Source organism: Amphiura filiformis, chromosome 13 (genome assembly GCF_039555335.1).
Source record: "Amphiura filiformis chromosome 13, Afil_fr2py, whole genome shotgun sequence".
In the NCBI taxonomy this organism is placed as follows: Eukaryota; Metazoa; Echinodermata; class Ophiuroidea; order Amphilepidida; family Amphiuridae; genus Amphiura; species Amphiura filiformis.
The window spans coordinates 41,175,096-41,193,990 of record NC_092640.1 but is presented as its reverse complement, the minus strand read 5'-3'; the positions used below and the strand labels follow the sequence as shown (position 1 = coordinate 41,193,990).

Sequence of the window (18,895 nt, the reverse complement as noted above, 5' to 3'; positions counted from 1 at the left end):
CGCAAAATTTTCCAACCCCTATTCCATTTACATGCTGACCATTTGCTAAGATCAACACTTTACGAGCTTTCTCCAAGGAAGGGCGTTTTACTTCAGGAATTTGGGCAAACACATGACTACTAATTATTGTAATAGTAAGGCCCGTGTCAATTAACCATTTGAGTGACACATCCTGTACTTTCCCATCCACTCCGGGATGTATTTGTAGACGTTTGTCGAGCATCACACTTTTGAAGATAAAATTTCCACGCTCATTTGCACAGCCCTTATCTTCAGATTTAACCATGGCTACTCTCTGTCGTTGCGTTCCTACCGCCATCCTCTCCATCCTCCTTTGTTTCTAAAATTTGATTACAATTTATCAGGTCAGTCTTCCTGTTAGAAAGGATATCTGGGATCCTGCCGACTACGCCACTGTAAGAAACCTGGGAGGGGGTAGATACAAGAACTAAAACGACACGAGCACAAGCCTAAAATCTTTCCACGATTTCCTGTCGAAACCAAAATTATTAATGGACTTTCATCGGGCCGCCGTCTTTTTTAAAAGGCATCTCTTGTTTAGAGTTAGATCAATGTCTACACACGTATTTTGGTTTACGAAGACAAACCGAGGGAAATCCAAATCATTTCTGGATTAAAGTACTAAAATATTAAAGTCTTAATTAAACCAAGGCACGTGAGAGGCAATGGCTAAATTATTTGCCAATTTCCAGCATTTATTTGCCAAAGAACTTTTAATTATTCAAAGAGTAGGAATTGCTTCTCCATTCTCGCCATCCATATAAAACTCAGCTATTTAGCGTGTACAAGACGGTCCCTGAATGAAGACGAGCACAAGACCCTAATTAAACATGCAGGCAAAAGCTCGCACCAGCCCTGCTGCAGCACCTCTGCACAAGTATTGAGCTCGTATTTTAACGGTGCATAAATTTCACCATGGAAATTCGCATACAAAATTTCATGACGGGGAGAATAGAGCTTGCAATCCTAAATCTAAAGTGAATCATGACATCCAAGAATTATTTAAAGAAGTTCTCACAATTCTTTTCTGGTATTGAAACGGCCTAAATAAGAAACACACAGTAAACATTTTTGTAGATTCTGCACTGCTGGTTCATATATTATTATACTTTGTAACTTTTGTGTCACACAAATCTCTTGCATGCCGGAGGCATGCATCGAGAACTAATTAAGTTGAAATACATGTAGTTATGAATAAACCACGTTCATTTCTAAATTTCTCTAGCTAATGAGTTTCCTCATTTTTGTACTGTAATTTATCCATAGCCTTCCTATTATTTTATAGGAAAAGGAGACACAAGTAAATCCGTGAGGCAACCAGTAAAATTTTGAGCTTGAAAAACTACAACCCCGTGAACCTACTCTCGCCACACTTGCACCCGTAAGTTCACGGTACCCGTCAATGGCTACCCTCGCATGACGTACACCCCGCTCAAGCTCGGGCATCAAAAACTCGAAACATGCCCTGGCCAAAAATTGCTCGGCACTCGAGCTGCCACCCAACCTCAACAGGATTATTTTGTTGTCTCTCCTTTTGCCTATTCCTAAACAAATCAGATAAACTAAGGGTAAAAATCCCTTAATCTGATCTCCATTATGTCTGGGGCAAGTACAAGAAAAAAACTTCATTTACGCCTAATCATGGGGAGGTTTCTGTAATTGGTAAAAGATACAGAGACGGCGAGGTGACGGGAAAACGGGCAATGTCTACAGCCATCTAGCTAGTAAGACTTTGATCCGTTTGACAGTTTACAAGACCCCGGGAAAAAGGTAAGGGCATCTCTAAATTTTGAAGTGATTCAAATCACTAGACTTCCAAAACAGAATTAAGAAACTTGAACTTTGACTTTGATAATTTTCATAATAAAACAGGGAATCTTAAAACAGTAACCTAACAAAAAAACCTGCCTAGAAATCGAGACTTTTACTGGCCTATCTTTCTGCAGAGTTCAGCGTAGTTAACGCCGTCTTCTGCGTAGTCGACAATAGCCAGTTTTTATTGGCCTATCTTTCTGCAGAGTTCAGCGCAATTAACGCCGTCTTCTGCGTACTCGACAATAGCCAGTTTCCATCTCGACGCTAGTTAGGTCATGTCACCATTCCAATCGGTGCAGATTATCAGCGTACAAACACGCTGTCCTCTGCAACCTAAGGTCCGGTGTGCGACCATCACTAGAATAAAAGGACCGGGAGAAATTCCTAAGGATAAAAAACCACAACCCATGTCACCGTCCATCGCTGACTCTTAAACCATCTGCCTGTATCTAGCAGATTTGATTACAGAGGCCATCCAACACAGTTCTCTAATAATTTAGAAAAAAACCATCCAAAACCTAACACAACACTCTGTACAGAAACATGGCCGTGAAAACGGCCGGCTGTTACGCCCTACATTACCTCTGCTTCTGTACAAAGTTACTAAATTTCACGACTGCAAATATCAAAAAGCTTCAGCAAATTTCTGTCTCAACTGTTCCTCTCGAATTCAAGACTCCACTGCCTAGAGCATCAGCACAAAATTTCTGCAAAACTCCTGAAGGATTTTGATTGGTCGAACCTAAATGACCCCAGAACTTTCCGCCAATCACGTCGGCCCAGCGGCAGATCACGCGCCCCGCATGCAGCCGACGGACCTGGAAAAACCCTGGGAGTCACTCCTCAAAGGGTGTCGGACACGAAATGTGCTTGACTGATTTAATTTTGGATAAAAAAAGGGAGATTCATTCTTTTCACTGAATGCGAACTGTGTTGGATGCCCGGGGGGGCCACTCGAATGGTGAAGGGGGGTATCAGGCGCGTCCGTAAATTCACGTAAAAAGGGTATTTTTTCAGACTAGGGCACGTTACGTGCGTAACGCGAATAGGGTATCAAATCCATGTAAAATTGATGTAAACGGGTATGTTTTTGGAGCTCTTACGTACTTAAGGTAGTTTTGCCCGGGGTTTTGCCAACGGACTCAATTCTTTCGACACTAGACACTTAACCCATACCAAACTGGCAAAAATATACATAATTTTTCTCCCGACCTTCGTTGATGCATGCACATTAAAAAATTATTTAATAGCTTTTAATAGGCCTACGGAAACCATCTTGTTGTAGCCTACAACAAGATGGTTTCCAAATAATTTTCCCTGCACATTAATATTTTAATAACCATCTAATACTATGTCTTCTGAAGGTATTCAGTTAACTATTTAGCTCTAGTGGTGCAAAAGAATAAGCCTACAAGATGGTTTCCGACTGCGTTATTCTCCCGACTTTCGCATGATGCATGCACATTAAAAAAATTATATGGCTAGGACTACAAGATGGTTTCCGAAATAATGTTCTTCCGACTTGCTGATTTTTCATGCACATTAATATTTTACTTAAAACCATCTGATGCTATGTCTTCTGAAGGTATTCAGTTAACTATTTAGCTCTATTGGTGCAAAAGAATAAGCCTACAAGATGGTTTCCGATCTGCGTTATTCTCCCGATTTCGCATGATGCATGCACATTAAAAAATTATATGGCTAGGCCTACAAGATGGTTTCGAAATAATGTTCTTCCGACTTGCTGATTTTTCATGCACATTAATATTTTACTCAACCATCTAATGCTATGTCTTCTGAAGGTATTTAGTTAACTATTTAGCTCTATCGGTGCAAAAAAATAAGCCTACAAGATGGTTTCGGACTTTGTTTTTCTCCCGACTTTCGCATGATGCATGCACATTAAAAAAACTATATAGGCCTACAAGATGGTTTCCGAAAAGATTTTCTTCCAACTTGCCGATTTTTCATGCACATTAATATTTAACTGCTACACATGCATTGAATTCTGAAGGTATTTAGTTAACTATTTAGGTCTATTTGTGCAAAAGAATAAGCCTACAAGATGGTGTTCGACTTTGTTTTGTAGTGACTTTCTCATGGTGCAGCACGGGCACATTAATATATTTTTCTTTAACCATGCATAGACAACTGCTATCATAGTATTCTAATTGACATTGACACTTGACTGTTTTAATGATGTATTGATCAATGATTTTCTGAAATTAGTGGGTTGCCAGTCCTATTCATTTAAATTAATAATTGATAAATACTAAAAAACGATGTTTGACCACTATACTGATGTCCTATTAACTCCAAATTCAAAACCTGGTTGTTTGTTTTTTCGCAATTTAGCCAGTTGCCAAATTGAATAAATTAATCAATTTAGGACTTACTTTTTTAGGGATTTTGCCAACTCAAATTTTGAGAAAACATAGTTGTGCATCCTTAAACTATTGTTTTAATGGAGGCTACTACTAGTACTATAGGTAAGCTCTGTGAATAAGTGACTTGTGATTAAAAAGCAAGCTCTTGGAAACCTTAAATTTCTCTGTAAGACGGCGGAGCTCTGTCCAATTTTTTCAGAAAAGCTTTATTTTAAAGAGCTCTATCTCTTGATACAGTTCATATGTACGTAGGGGGCTCAGTTTTCAAGTTATGAAACTTTTACATTCAACATGTTCAAACTTTTCATAACATGCATTTATTTAATAAAGGATTAAGGTAGTATTATCGGCTACGGTGTCATGCACAGATTTGGTTGAAAATGATACAGGATGTGTAGTTGGGTGAGACAAACTTGCCTGCCAATTTTTAATTTTTGCCAACAAAGCGTTTTTGAGTTATGCAATTTTTTATCATTTAAAAACCCCATTGACTTTGCACATAAAGTGGTTTTGACATGAAGCCTCGTTCACTAAAATTGGTAAATATTTGAAAATGGATACTATGTTTGAATATTATTTTTTCTCCTTTATAACCCATTTATAGAACTGCTTTTTGGATCTTTTTATTACAAAAATGTTACCAAATAATTTTAGTGACTTTTTTTCAATATATTGGCCAGTTATAAAGGGGATATTTGAAGGTAATGTTAGTACTTGCTCAAATTTTCTTGATTTGATCTAGAAACACTGAATGACCCAATTTCATAATTATTGTCTGAGCTAACCATAGGGCCAATTTTAACAAACAAGGTGTCATATGAAAGGTTATTAAATTTAGAAACTTTTCTCGCCAGCTTTTTTTAATAAAGTATTTCTATTTTAAGTTATGGGTGTTTCTAGATTTCCTAATTTAAAATGGAAAAATCATTTTCTCAAAAAATAAACACTTTATCAAAAAAATCTGGCGAGAGAATTTAGATATTAGGCTTATTAACCACCCCTCAAACTTTGGAAACCATATCACATTCCCTCTTGGCTAGCAATAATTATTTGTAGAAAAAATTAGGGAATTTTCACAAAATAAAGAAAAACATAAGAAATGTTTCAATTTTCATGAAACATTAAAAATAAGTGGAGTAAAGACTTATCTTAAATTGGTTATACATTTGATGTGGATACATAATTCTGATTTGATATAGTGGCTATTTTCAAGCATTGGCCTATTATCCGAGGCTCCTACCTTAAGCAAAAACACGTTTTTGGTCCAAGTTATTTCCAAAATTGACCAAGGCAACAGCTTCTTACTTTATATTTTATGGTTAAAAGCACCTGTTTCTTAGTGTTGTTTAGGGGTAATAATTGCATCAATTGTTTAGGGGTAGAGAAAAGACAACTACTTGTTTAGGGTAGCAAATCACGCTACTTATACTTGTTTAGGGGTGCAAATTTCAGTCTCAGCAATACTTGTTTAGGGTGCTTTTTGTGAGTCCACGGACGCGCCTGATACCCCCCTTTACCATTACAGTGGCACCCCCGGGGTTGGATGTACAATTATGATCACCGGCCAGACTAGCCAGTGTCATATACCGCCCTCTATTTTAATTAAATTGATTAAATATCCAAAAGGTAACTTTATTTCAGTATCTTTGTTCAAACCAATTCAATGCTTGACCTCGGAGTTACCTGCATGACTATCGCGGGCTATTTTGAAACAGTTATGGTTGCACATTCAGGTACTTCTTTTGAAAGTCCTAAACAAGGTATAGCCAGCAGCAAGTTGTAGATGTTATAGGCCTAAATATAAGAAAACGTTTAGGGTTAAGATCAGGTGAACAATACATCGAATGAGCACGAAACTTCACATTTATGTTCAGAAAGGTGTCTTCTTAACATGATTTGAAAGGAATATAAAAATTCCAAAGGGAAGCTGGTGATTTAATTTGTAACTTTCGAGATCTACTTGTTCAATTTTTTAACCTTTTTACAGAGGGTATGATAGAGGTATTACTGGCAACTCTGCCAAATTACAGCTCAGTAGGCCACGTTTTCACCTGATCTTACTGATTTGAATATTTTGTGCCATTCTTGAGCAGTGCTAAACTCAGCCACTGGCAATTAAAGCGCACTGTGGCGATGGACCAATTTTGACTCGCACTTACAGAAAAACAAAATAAGTTATGTTGCTGTAATTTGCAAGATAGTTACAAAATATAATTGGCAGTAACTTCCCCAAATTTTACAGAAAAATATTGAAAAATAAAAGAATGAGATCAATTTAGAAATGTATGTGCAAGCAGTGCACAGTTGAGCTCCCTGCATGTCTATGGGAGTGTTCTAATCAAGTTGATGGTTCATTGGTCATCCCTACTATAATTATTGGTCCGATGAGATGCACCTCAGTGTTAGTCACACTGTAATGCTTTTCCGACACGCGCACTGTACTCCGCACACCTCCCGTTGATACTCGCGATAGCGCATCGCGGGCACGCGATAGTGCACCGCGTGAACGCGAACTGCGCACGCGATAGCGCGCGGACAGAGGGACAGACGGACACGCCGTAATTAGTATTAAGATTGTTGGAAACTTTTGACAATGTGAGCGTCAGGGTCGCATATAAGGAGTCTCTTGCGTCCAGAGACTCCTTATTTTATTATTTTGGCCATTTTGGACTCCTTAAATCACAAGTTAAAAGCAACCAGGCAAGGGTCAGGTAAAAACTGTATGGACTCCTTAATTTTACGATGCACAGAGGCATAAATCAGTATAAGAATCGGTGATTACAAATTAAAAAATTAAAAAGATCAGTAAATCTTCCGACACTATAATAATTTCACTGGAATATTTGATAAGTTCCAAAGTTTAGAATTTTGGACAGATGGACTCCTTAAATTCTCATTGGACCCCTTAAATGTTGGTTTTGCAGGTACCAAAGGGTCCAGAAAAATGAAATTGGACCCTTGATTTTTTGTGCTCGCGCTACCCCTGGTGAGCATACTTCGGCCTAGAAATCTGTGGCAGTTTGGGTGAATCCATTTGGATTCTCGCAAGAGAATTTTGTTAGAATCCTTGATTCCTGCAAATTTAGGATTGCCTCAATTTACCTCATGCTGTCCAAAAGTGAGTAAAAATACTGCCCTCTATCAGTTTTTATTTCCCAGCCTGTTAGAATGCTTACAAACTTATTTATTTCAATAATAGAATGACTAACAGTGGTATGATAAATTCATTATTATGGTACAAGAAATGTTACAATATTATACAGCTTGAAGTTGCAAACCTGAGGTCCTGGATTCGATTCCCGGGTGGGATCGCGTTTTCTACGTGTCTCCTTTATTATTTGGGACGGGTAAACTGGTGAAAAATTATCAATGTTCATCAATATATTTTTCGACTACTTACGCCGCAGACCATTGCAGGACATCTGCTGGTTGCGTTCTAATGGCAGCTTTGGTGAACTGCTTCAGAATATCTGGCAAATCTGGAGGGATGTTGATCTGCTGTGAGCAGTACATCGGGGTGTCATCTCCAACGCCAGGCATTGTGGGTGACTAAAACTAAAAATTATATTGTCTTGGTTTTCTTGGTGTGTTGACCTGCAAAGGAGAAATGAGGAAAGAAGTTATCATGATGTCCAGGTATCCAAGTCGTAAATGATGTTAGGCCCATGAAAGTCAATTCCGAGTTTATCGTCCCTTTTTTTTCCCAGGTGGTGAGGTGACTTTTTCATTTTTCATTATTTCATCAGATTTCATTATTGACCTAAAGTGTGTGTTGATTTAAGCCACACTCATACATGTTATTTATAAACATGTTTTTATGGGTAGGGACTAGAAAAGTTAAAAAGAGCCTGGTTTTGGTTCCAAGTTATTTATATGTTTTTACAAACAAAAATATATGTTTCCAATTGCTAAAACTGGTGAAAACACTGATACTTTGAAAATAATGAACTATTTTGGCATTTTTGAAAATTTGACGCGGGTGTTTTTGGTGTCCAAAAAGTGACGCGGGCGGGGGACGATAAACTCGGAATCGACTTTCACGCGCCTTACATGGGGAGTTCTAATTGATCTTAGCATTAAATATTTCAAGAATACCGGTACAACACAACAGGTGGTCGCTTAAACATACCTTCATAAAATCAGCATCACATCCGTCACATGAAAAGATGATGAGATCATTCAGATATATGGTAAATGGCAAATAATTGGCGAAATGAACAAATTTTCTCAGAAAAATACAGCACGTTTTTCGAGAAATTCACCATCTTGAATAAATGGAAAATTGCATCACGTAGTAAAAAAACTGCCGAACACGCTTTCGTAAATTACCGTCTGGTGCTACGTGAATGTTTCGCAGCTGCCATCACTGGTTTTGCATTACGCTCTTTTATGTCAAAAATAGCGATGTTTGATAAATAAAAGATACCGTATGTTTGTAATTAAAAACATGTCATTTTGACCTATTATAGCTCGGGTGGTCTAAAAGATAAGATTGCCCCAATGCAGGCGATGTCAGGGGTTATAGGTCACCAAACTGGCTGATGTGGAGACTAAGCCAGTTTGCGTCGGTCTGATACTCGTCTATCCTCGTCTTTGACCATGCGCAGATCTGGCTGGTCAGGAAGATATTTAATCCCAAATTTATAACATGCCTACCAGTTCCATCTATAACCGATTTGCTAGAGAATATTTGTTACCATGTTTAATAAATTCGTATTAATCGTATAATAAAATGTGGCCAAATGTATATTTGTGTGCATAGTGTGTGGATCCACTGTTCTACGGACTTGGCTACTAAGCATGTCGGGAAGGATATGGCGGTATGCTGACCTGGGTCAATATGTTCTGGGCAGATGAGGTCCAACCAATTGCCTACGACCTTGTGTGCGATCATGTGTGACAGGCAATTCCCGATAATAATAGAAGTTCCCTGCCCAATGCTGCAAACAGGTCTAGTACAGGGAACCTCTATATATATACCCATTATTTGTCAGGGGTCAAACCCCACGCTTTTTAGCCAGGCACCTTTTTTATTGAAAATTGACCCCCCAACCCCACCCTTTTGCAGTATTTGTGACCATATTATTATTTGAAAATTATTTTTAGAGACAAAAACTCCCTATAAAAATGGTAATTTTCACTTCTTTTTAAAAGGATGTTTTGACTTTGTTTTTACCCCATTATTTCCCTCATTTATTGAAACCCTGCCCTCCTTTGAATAAATCAAACCTTGTCTCCATGATTGAAGTGTTTGGCAACTTTTAATCCATGATGCAAAACGAAACCTTGATGCAAAAGTATGTCCTTATAAATTTTGTCCTTAATAGCTCATGAGCTCGGGTGGTAAAAGTCAGGATCGCCATGAGTAAAATCTAGTGGGGATTATGCACTTTCAGTTTCACACGCGTTTGATGAATGTGAATTGGATTGCATACTTTCTCAATGTTTAGTGAGTATATTTCTCCAATATTCTGAGAAGTTGACGTCAAAGTTTCTATTCTATATTGTTTGGTAATATTAATGTCTTTTGCCAATAGTATGTTTAAAGTTGTAATTTTGTGTTTTTGATTGCAAAGATCGGATATTTTTATTCCCAATTCGAATTCTGAACCCTTGGCTTCGCAAGGGTGCAGAAATCGGCGAAACTTTGATGATAATTTTGCTGGAAAGAAAAAAAGCAAGGTACAACAACTTGAGGTGGGGGAACAAGTAAAATACAGACTAGACAGTACAAGGGGGGGGGGGGGGGAACAAAATAGGCATCAGAAGAAAAAGTGTACTAGAACAAGCGAAGAAAATCACTGAGCACATAAGTAGACAAAAACCAAACAACCAATGTAGGCCTAAAAACAGGCAAAGTTCGGTGCAGAGTGCCAATAATGGCCAAAAATTCCCAATTCCAGAACCCACAGAGGTGTCAGGAAAACAGTACAAAAGTACACTGGAGTGATGAAAATCACTGTGTACATAGTCGACAAACAAAACCTAACAGACAAAAAAATCACCCAACGTTTCGAGCAGATAAACTGCTCTTCTTCACTGGGGACAGACGACAAAATATTAAATTAAACAACGAAAACTACATGCTGTAGTTTAAAACCAAATGCGAGACATAATTTTGCCATTTTGGACACTAAAATGCATTCGATCCTTAATTTTGTTTCAACCGAGTTAGAGTTGGGCGGACTTGGGCGACTATCACTTTTTTCCTAGTCTACAGCAAATAGTCGCGACTACGACTATAGTCGCGACTATCTGTGGTTAAAATTGGACTGAAAATCGGGTGAAAGATTGGTGGCAATTTAGTATTTATAATGCATGATTACAGGACCCGTGATTGCCGGCATCGCATCACAGTTTGCTACACAAACCAGCACTGTTGCGATACAAATTGCTACACTGTATCGCATATTTGCGATGCAAATATTTAACTTTAAAATGCTGTAATATAGGCCTAACTTTTCTGTTCAATTAAATTCACTTGCCACTTTCCAGCAACAGCACAAGAAACTTCTTATAATTTCGCAAACCTTCAATATTCCAATAGCGATCTTTGTTCGTTTCCATGTTTTGCTGTGCATGAAAATGTGTAAACATGCCGGTACGGCAGTGCATATTTTCCATGGTATGCTCATGAACGTGTTGCATTGTGCATGTACGATTAACTTTCACCTCCGACCTACGTCACCTGACCTCATCTAGACTATTGCATTTGTCGCTACAGGGGTGGCATTGCAACATTACGACTGTTTGTCAGCTAATTTGTTTATTTTCCTGTTGCTTTCTAAATATTCTGTTACCACAATAAGCATAGCTTTTTGAAATTACATGAAAAGTACTTCTAATCTAATAATATTTTCCTAAATTTTCCCTTTTGGAAAACACTTCTCGGAAGTTCTCACTGTTTCTTTCCAAAGTTAAAATAATCTCATACCTTCAGTAGTTGGTATAAACACCCAACCTGGGTCTGTACATGCACGCTATGACGCTGCTACACCTGTTATCGCTGCATAAATTATAATCATAATGAGATGTTCGACACAGTTCAAAGTAAATTTGAGTTTTTTGACGGCTTTTATCTTGTGGGAAAGTAGTTCGACAACAAGTCAATAACACCAATTTAATGATGATTTATGGACTTTATGATTACTTGTTGGTTAGTGTTACTATTGGTAAGACAATGACTAACATTTTTTCACATTTTTCGTAGTTTATATGTTAGTATTTGGTTGGTTTTGGTGCGAATAACTGGCACTTTTAAAGTAATTTTTTAACTCAAAAATATACTTGCATTAGTCGACTTTTGGTTTTCAATAGTCGTAGTCACGAATATCAGTAACAGTCGCGACTAACGACTAATGGCGACTTAGTCGCCCAACTCTAAACCGAGTCTTAACTTAAATTAGCAAGCACAATATTAGGTTGGTACCACTTTTATATTACATGAAATTTTAAAGAATTTTTTTCAAATTTCTGACCCATGCACCTGCGCAAAGCGTTAAGTATGTATTTCCCATTGAAATCCAAAATGATGTAAGCCAGTCCTTATACATAGGTAACGGGCAGTATATAGGACTGGCAAGAGAGTCTAGTAGTACAATCGTGCATTGTCGAGTTTAAAACTTTAGTATTTATAACTTAAGCATGTAAGTAATAGGTTTGCTAGGTGAATTCAAATTTGCCATCAAACTGCATCATTTTATATATCAAATTAAAGCTCTTGAGTAAACAAAGCAAAAACTGAAAACCTTTTTTCATAGCACTTTTCGTAGCAAAGTTACATCTTGTCAAAGATTGACATTCGGCCCATTTCACGGTTAGGCGCCACTTTTTGATTTTCAACGTATCTGGCCTGGTGTGTAAAAAATAATGGGGTTACAGAATTGACTGTTGGTGATTTTTCATTGTCTCTGTATAGCCTACCTCCACTAGCTTAATCGGCCTTTCTGCTTTTATCTTTCAGGGCGCACAGGGGTCAGAAGTGGTCAAAAACCACATTTTACTAGCAACCTAAAACAGACATTTATTTTCCAATGCTGCCACTTTTAACTATGTTGAGCCTACCAGCTGCTTTTGTTGTTTTTATGTAATGAACAAGTTGCACTATACAGCCATACATGAACAAAGTAGTAGTTGTCAGTTAAACTAGCATGAGAACCATTTAAATTTCTGAATTCGGATGTGACATTTTCCGTTCACATCTATGTACCTTATTCAATGTGGAATAGATCGACTATTACTTTACATGAATGGCAAACTAGTGTGTTTTAGTAAAGTTCAGAGTCTTGTTACTATTTGTTGAACAAATTACACTTGTTGCTCTTAATACGTAGATACAGCGATATTTTGAATTTTTGCCAACAAATTCCGTTCACAATTTTGTCACATCCGATTAATTTTCCAAATAGTATAATTTATTAACAAATTAGTGGCAGAATTTGTTCTCCTTGATTTTTAAAAATCTCCTGCTATGAGCTATCTAATGAAACCATTTAATGAAAACTCCTTCCAGGCCCACAAAATCCACGGGACCGCGGGACCGGCGGTCCCAGAAAGAAATTAACAGCTGCAGAAAATTTTTAAGCCAAAGTAAAAAAAAAAAAAAAAAATGAAAAAAAAAAAAAAAAAAAAACAAAATCGCAAAATTGTAAGTTTCAAACTCTCAAACTCAACTTCAAGATTTATTATTTATTGTTTTCCACCTTATTATATGCCTCTTTGTCCATTTTCCCCTTCCCGTTCCCTATCTCCATGTTCAATTTCAGTCATTATTATCCATAAAATAAACTCAGTGCGTCGTGGCCGTCTTCAGCGACTCGGTGCTCATTAAAATTCTGCAAGGACAACGTTAGTCTTTTGTACAGTCTTTGTGAGCCTACTTCGCCCACGTGCTCCAAGTACCCGGATTGACACAATACGATGCATGCGGAAGAGACCAGTATTAAATGACAGACACCCAACACGCTATTTTTAGACATAATTATCTTGCTTAATTTAATTATTGTTTCACGCAAGGGTCGCGCTAGGCTGCGTTTTTGCGTCCCGGACCCACCAAAACCCGAATCTCACGCATGAATATTGCAAAAGCAGTGAGTTATTGCGTCCCGCCGTACGCAACAAAAATTCCCACATGTTGTTTTCTATATCCAGGTTTCATAAAACTAGGCTCAAAAGTTTCCTCAACTTGCATTATGCACATCATTTTCGAAGCAACTGAACACCTGAAATACCAAATTATGGCCTAATTTACTTCAATAATTAATATTATGCACAGTAATACTGCTTTGTGAGTGAAAATTTTGACAGCAAAACAGCTGTGATATCGCGAAAATACGGCGAGATCTCTGGCTATGGCTGCCATTGTTTACTGGCAAATACCGACAATAGAGGGCAGTATTAAAAGTATTATTGGGCAGGCAGTGGCGGGCAGGAAATATTAGGTAATTATACTAATTTGATAGAAATAAAAAAAGAAAATTAAAAAAAAAAGAAAAGAAAGAAAAAAAAAAGAAAGAAAAAGAAAAGAAAAAAAAAGAAAAAAAAAAAGAAAAAAAAAAGAAAAAAAAAAAAAAAAAAAAAAAAAAGAAAAGAAAGAATGAAAAAAAGGAAAAAAAAAAAAGAAAGAAAAAAAAGAAAGAAAAGAAAAAGAAAGAAAAAAGAAAAGAAAGAAAAGAAAGAAAAAAGAATGAAAGAACAGACAAAGGGACCCCCGAGCTTTTGGACCTAGCGCTACCCTTGATTGTTTGGTATGAGTTTCGTATGAAAATGGTATTCCCAGCATCAAGAAATATTTCTCATTTTGTTTCTGCCTTAGTATCAACTTTTAAGTCCTTTTTGAAAAAAAAAGGGTTTTATTGTCAAGCTATTTTACTGAACGAGGCAATGCTGACTCGTGAAGCCGAAGCAAACGTAAACACAGCCGGAAGGCATGCTGTCAGTGTCATATTATATTGTCACGGATCGAATGATTGATCACGCATCAAGGTGAGTGAATGATTTCATTTATTTATCTATCATTTTCTGGATATTACTGAACTTGATTCCATCAAATAACAACTTTCAAACTGGCCGTATTCAACAATATTCAACGATGGGACCGGCAGGGGACCGGGCCTGTATGCATTGGTATGGCTGGCATGGCTGCCGAATTTTGCAGAAACTCATGAAGAAATCAGATGCAAATGATAAATAGTTTTGTTGTAGTATGATTTATTATTTTCAAAATGGTCCAAAACTAGGCCCAGATCGCACCAGAGAGCATCAAAATTTTTGGCTTCCAGGGCCCTAAGGCGGGCCCTGGACCCCAGTCATGGGGACTTCGGCTACTGGCGCTGTGATAAAGCTTGCACAGCACATATTTGACAGAAAATATTTGCCATTACAATTTAAGGTCCCAGAAAGAGTCAACATTTTTTGGGGCCCTGACTCCTTCATCAACTTAGCTTGCAGATGTCATTTCAAAGTTTCCGTTCACATGTGTCACATCCATGGTACCTGTCACATCCAAAATAGTTTCTTCAAAGAACTTAGACAGGTATGGGACTAGGATGCCAGTTTGAAGTTATTTCATTACAGGTTTGTGGGGATCAAAAGGCACAATAAGTTTTTAATTCAGTATGCCTTCTTTAATTGTGACAGGAGATTCAAAAAGCTTCAATTTCCGTTCACATGTCACATCCTCAAAATTAGTAGTTTTTAGGCCAAAATACTTAAAGAACATGATATTTTACTTTCTAAAATAGGTTTATTTTTTCATACATGTCACATATGATTATTTCATGGCTTTGTTGTTGTCTTTTAGGGGACAGTTTTGTATACAATTTACAGAAGCGGATGTGACATTTTCAATTGTGAACGGAATATTTCAGTATTATAAACATTTTGCTTGGCAAAAAATATAAAGGGTCAGGAAAAACATTTTAGCATTGCTCAATTCAATAGAATCTATCAAAATATATGTGTTAGAAGTGCTTTAAAGCTTATATTTTGACAAGCAAACTGTTTATAATAGTGAAATATTCTGTTCACAATTAAAATGTCACATCCACCTCTATAAATTGTAAACAATGTTTTAAAATGAACACTAACACAGGTTAATATGTTTCAATATATCCCATTTAATTTACTGAGTGTGTGAAAACTCTTTGAATCATTATTTTCTAAAACATACTCTACTTTACAGTGTGTGGTTTCCGTTCACATTGACATCAGTCACATCCAAAATTGCACAAACATAAGAATCTTGAATTTGACCTGTGCTTTCAAACTGGCTGATATTATTTGTGAACATTACCCATATTATGACCATCAAAGCTGTGAAATATCAGAGTCATTCATTGATTATTAAAATTGTTGAGTAAACCTTTTCATGTCAATTTCCTTTTTACCACAAAATTACATGTAAGTGGCCATAAATTTGTCATTACACAACAAAATTTGCCAAAATTTGGTCAGAAGAGAGCCTATGACATACTTGTTTATTTTAAATATCTATTATATATGTATTGGACAGTAAAAGTATAAATATTCACTACTCAATATTTATCAAATTTGTTAAAAAATTACATAACATGAGATAATAAATTATAATTTTCTTCAAGAAGTAGAGAGATTTAAGCTGGGAAATGATATTTTTATGAAAATCTGGTCTTATGTGGAAAAGAAAACCCCAATTAAATGAAATTTAATCCATTTTGAAAATTTCAAGTTTTTTTCACCAATAGTGGCGCCTAACCGTGAAATGGGCCACTCATCAAAAAGATTCAGCTAGCAAAATTCCCCAAAACGTCATTTCGGGGGTGTTTCTAGATCTTAGTTAGACATGTCCACATTGCTTATTATAGAGGGCGAAATTAAAACAAAAAAGTTGTGTCCACAGTAGCTCACAGTCAATGGCTTAACTGTGTAATCCCCATAGGGAAATACAAAAATTTGAAATTTGGACACCAGAAACTTGACGACGTAGTCTAAAAAGTGCTGGTACTTTATCCTTGATACAGAAGTCAGCATGCAGTGAAAGTTAGATTTCATAAAATAAAATCGCCTTTGTGTAAAATGGATCATCGTGGTAAAAATGGTGCATTACATGCTTTTTTTGTACAGTAAGTCAGTGTAAGGCATTGTCAATGATGGGCAGAAAATTGCAGTTTTTTTAAAACAGACATTTGCCCATAACTTTGCTAATTTTTGACCTACAGACATGGTTGACCCCTCATTTTTTAAGTTAAATAATCACCTTGTTAAACAAAATAATTTCAATGTGAAATATCCTACTTGAAAATTTTGTGAACATGCCTATCTTAGGGTTGCCAAACCCGCGATTTGGTAGCCCAATTGGGCGACTTTTAAAGATTTCCCCATGACTTTTGACAATTTCCTGTCCCATAGAAACCAATAGTTAAGAAAAAATTTGGGCGACTTTTCAACATTGGCTCCCGCGACTTCTGATCGTTTCCTGCCCCGGCATAGAAACCAATGGTATTTAGAGAAAAATTGACGACTTTTTCGATTATTTGACCCATGATTCGGGCTGAAATCTTTTGGCAACCCTGGTCTCATTATGATAGCAGCTTTTTTTAATGGAACTGCTAATGCTATCAAAATCCCTCTAAAATTCCATGACCATGTGCGCCTAGCGCCTGTCTTATCACCATAAAAAATCATATATTTGGGTCAAGTGAAGTATAGAAAGCATATTATGTAGGTTTCTTTCTTCGGCCAGTTGTTTTAAATTTCTATCTAACTATGCATTGACATTGTCGGCGAATTTGACTGACTAGCAAATGTGTTAACATTATATCAAAGGTTTACCTTAGTACGAGGAACCCATACCGTAGTAGCTCTGCACAACGGTATGGGACCTAAGTGTATACAAAAAGCTAGTGCAACGCAATTGCATGGTTTCAATTAGAGTTTGCACTAAAAAAATACAAGGCTCCTGTAGCTTAAATAGTTGCATGTTTGTCATAATATTAATTACACAGCTTCTTGTATTTCTTACCTAAACTTCTATGCTTGAAATTGTAATAAATACTCCATTATTTTATCCAGAATAAATAAAAATTCATTAGCACATGATCCAAGTCGGCGCACCAAAACTGAGATGGCACCAGGGGTAGCGCTAAGTTGCTTTTTGGGGTCCCGGACCCACCAAAATAGAGTTGGGACCCCCTGTTTTTAAATTTTCTGCAAGTTCACAGGGGTCCCTGCAGACCCCCAGTTTTTCAATTTAGGGCTATTGCAGACATACTATTTATACTGCTCGGGACTCGCCAAACTCTACTCCGGACCCCCTACTTTTAAATTTTCTGCAAGTTCGGGGGTCCCTGGTAGTTCACCACGTAAACTTATGGCTCAAAATTCGGACCGCTCGCCAATAAGTTTACTGCTTTCTATGTTTTGAAATTTGTTGACGTTTTAACGATCCCCGATTTCCGGTCGCTTATTTTAGCCGTGTCACGTCACATGCATGACGCTGGTGGATACCAACCAAACTTCAGAAGAAAAAAAAACCTCGATCGCCGATAACGATGTGATATGGGACTTACATAGGATTACACAGAGATATTTCTTGCCAAAATTTGACCATTTCTAGGCAAGTTGGCCCTACTTTGTCTAAGTTATATGAAAAAGGACAGTCTTAAGTAAGTATAAGTGCAACGCTTTTGATGTTTTGATGTTTTGGGAGACTGGGAGGGTTCAGAACAAAAAAATGATGGAGCCTATTCTTGACTGTGTAATATTCCTTCAACCAGTTGCCGTGCGGTAACAGTCTTATACGATGGACAGATAGTATCAGTTTGTGAATGAGGACATCGTATAAGTTCCTTGTACTAGGTCCCTGGGGACACTAGAGTTTGTGGTTCTAGCGCTACCCCTGGATGGCACTTCAGTGCAAACTTAGATAGGGCGTCACCAATAACGAAAATGTCATACCGATAAATGATGTGTCTGTTTGCCCGTTTTTCTAAGTTTGCGTTGCGAACTAGGTTTACCTGAGGCTGGGATTCCTATAAGTAAGCTTACCACAATACCAGTCATGCATGCAGTTGAGTTAACAACCATGACAACTGCAACTTAAACAACCAATTTCAGACTTTATTACACTATGAATCAACAATTAAACGAGCAAGTACATTAAAGTGGATATCTTACACAATACACAAACAGGTTCACCAGCTGACACTGACGAATAAACTGTTTTTAGGGTAAAATAGACGAGACCTTGTTGCGTTGTTTTCGTTCACTTTTTTTCTTCTCTTGTTGACAGTAGCAACCTTTACGCATGCGCTGATAACATGCCTGTGTCAAAGGTCATCAAGTTCGATCAGATCAGGCAGTGCACGACGAGATTTGCAGCTCATTTATTTATTTATTTATTTATTTATTTATTTATTTATTTATTTATTTATTTATTTATTTATTTATTTATTTATTTATTTATTTATTTATTTATTTATTTATTTATTTATTTATTTATTTATTTATTTATTTATTTATTCATTCATTCATTCATTCATTCATTCATTTATTTATTTATTTATTTATTTATTTATTTATTTATTTATTTATTTATTTATTTATTTATTTACTTATTTATTTATTTATTTATTTATTTATTTATTTATTTATTTATTTATTTATTTATTTATTTATTTATTTATTTATTTATT

The 18,895-nt window shown here is 36.7% G+C and overlaps 1 protein-coding gene across 1 annotated transcript in view; it reads right to left on the bottom strand.

Moving 5' to 3' along the window:
- The window catches only part of LOC140168351 (ropporin-1-like protein), a 39,401-nt gene extending 20,890 nt beyond the window's left edge, over nt 1-18,511 (bottom strand). Inside the window, exons 1-2 of the mRNA XM_072191721.1 lie at nt 18,378-18,511; nt 7,624-7,817 (exon numbers count right to left, since the gene is read on the bottom strand). Coding sequence (XP_072047822.1) covers nt 7,624-7,763 — 140 coding nt within the window. The 5' untranslated portion in view covers nt 7,764-7,817; nt 18,378-18,511. The remainder of the gene's footprint in view (nt 1-7,623; nt 7,818-18,377) is intronic.
- Between the last annotated feature and the right edge of the window lie 384 nt (nt 18,512-18,895).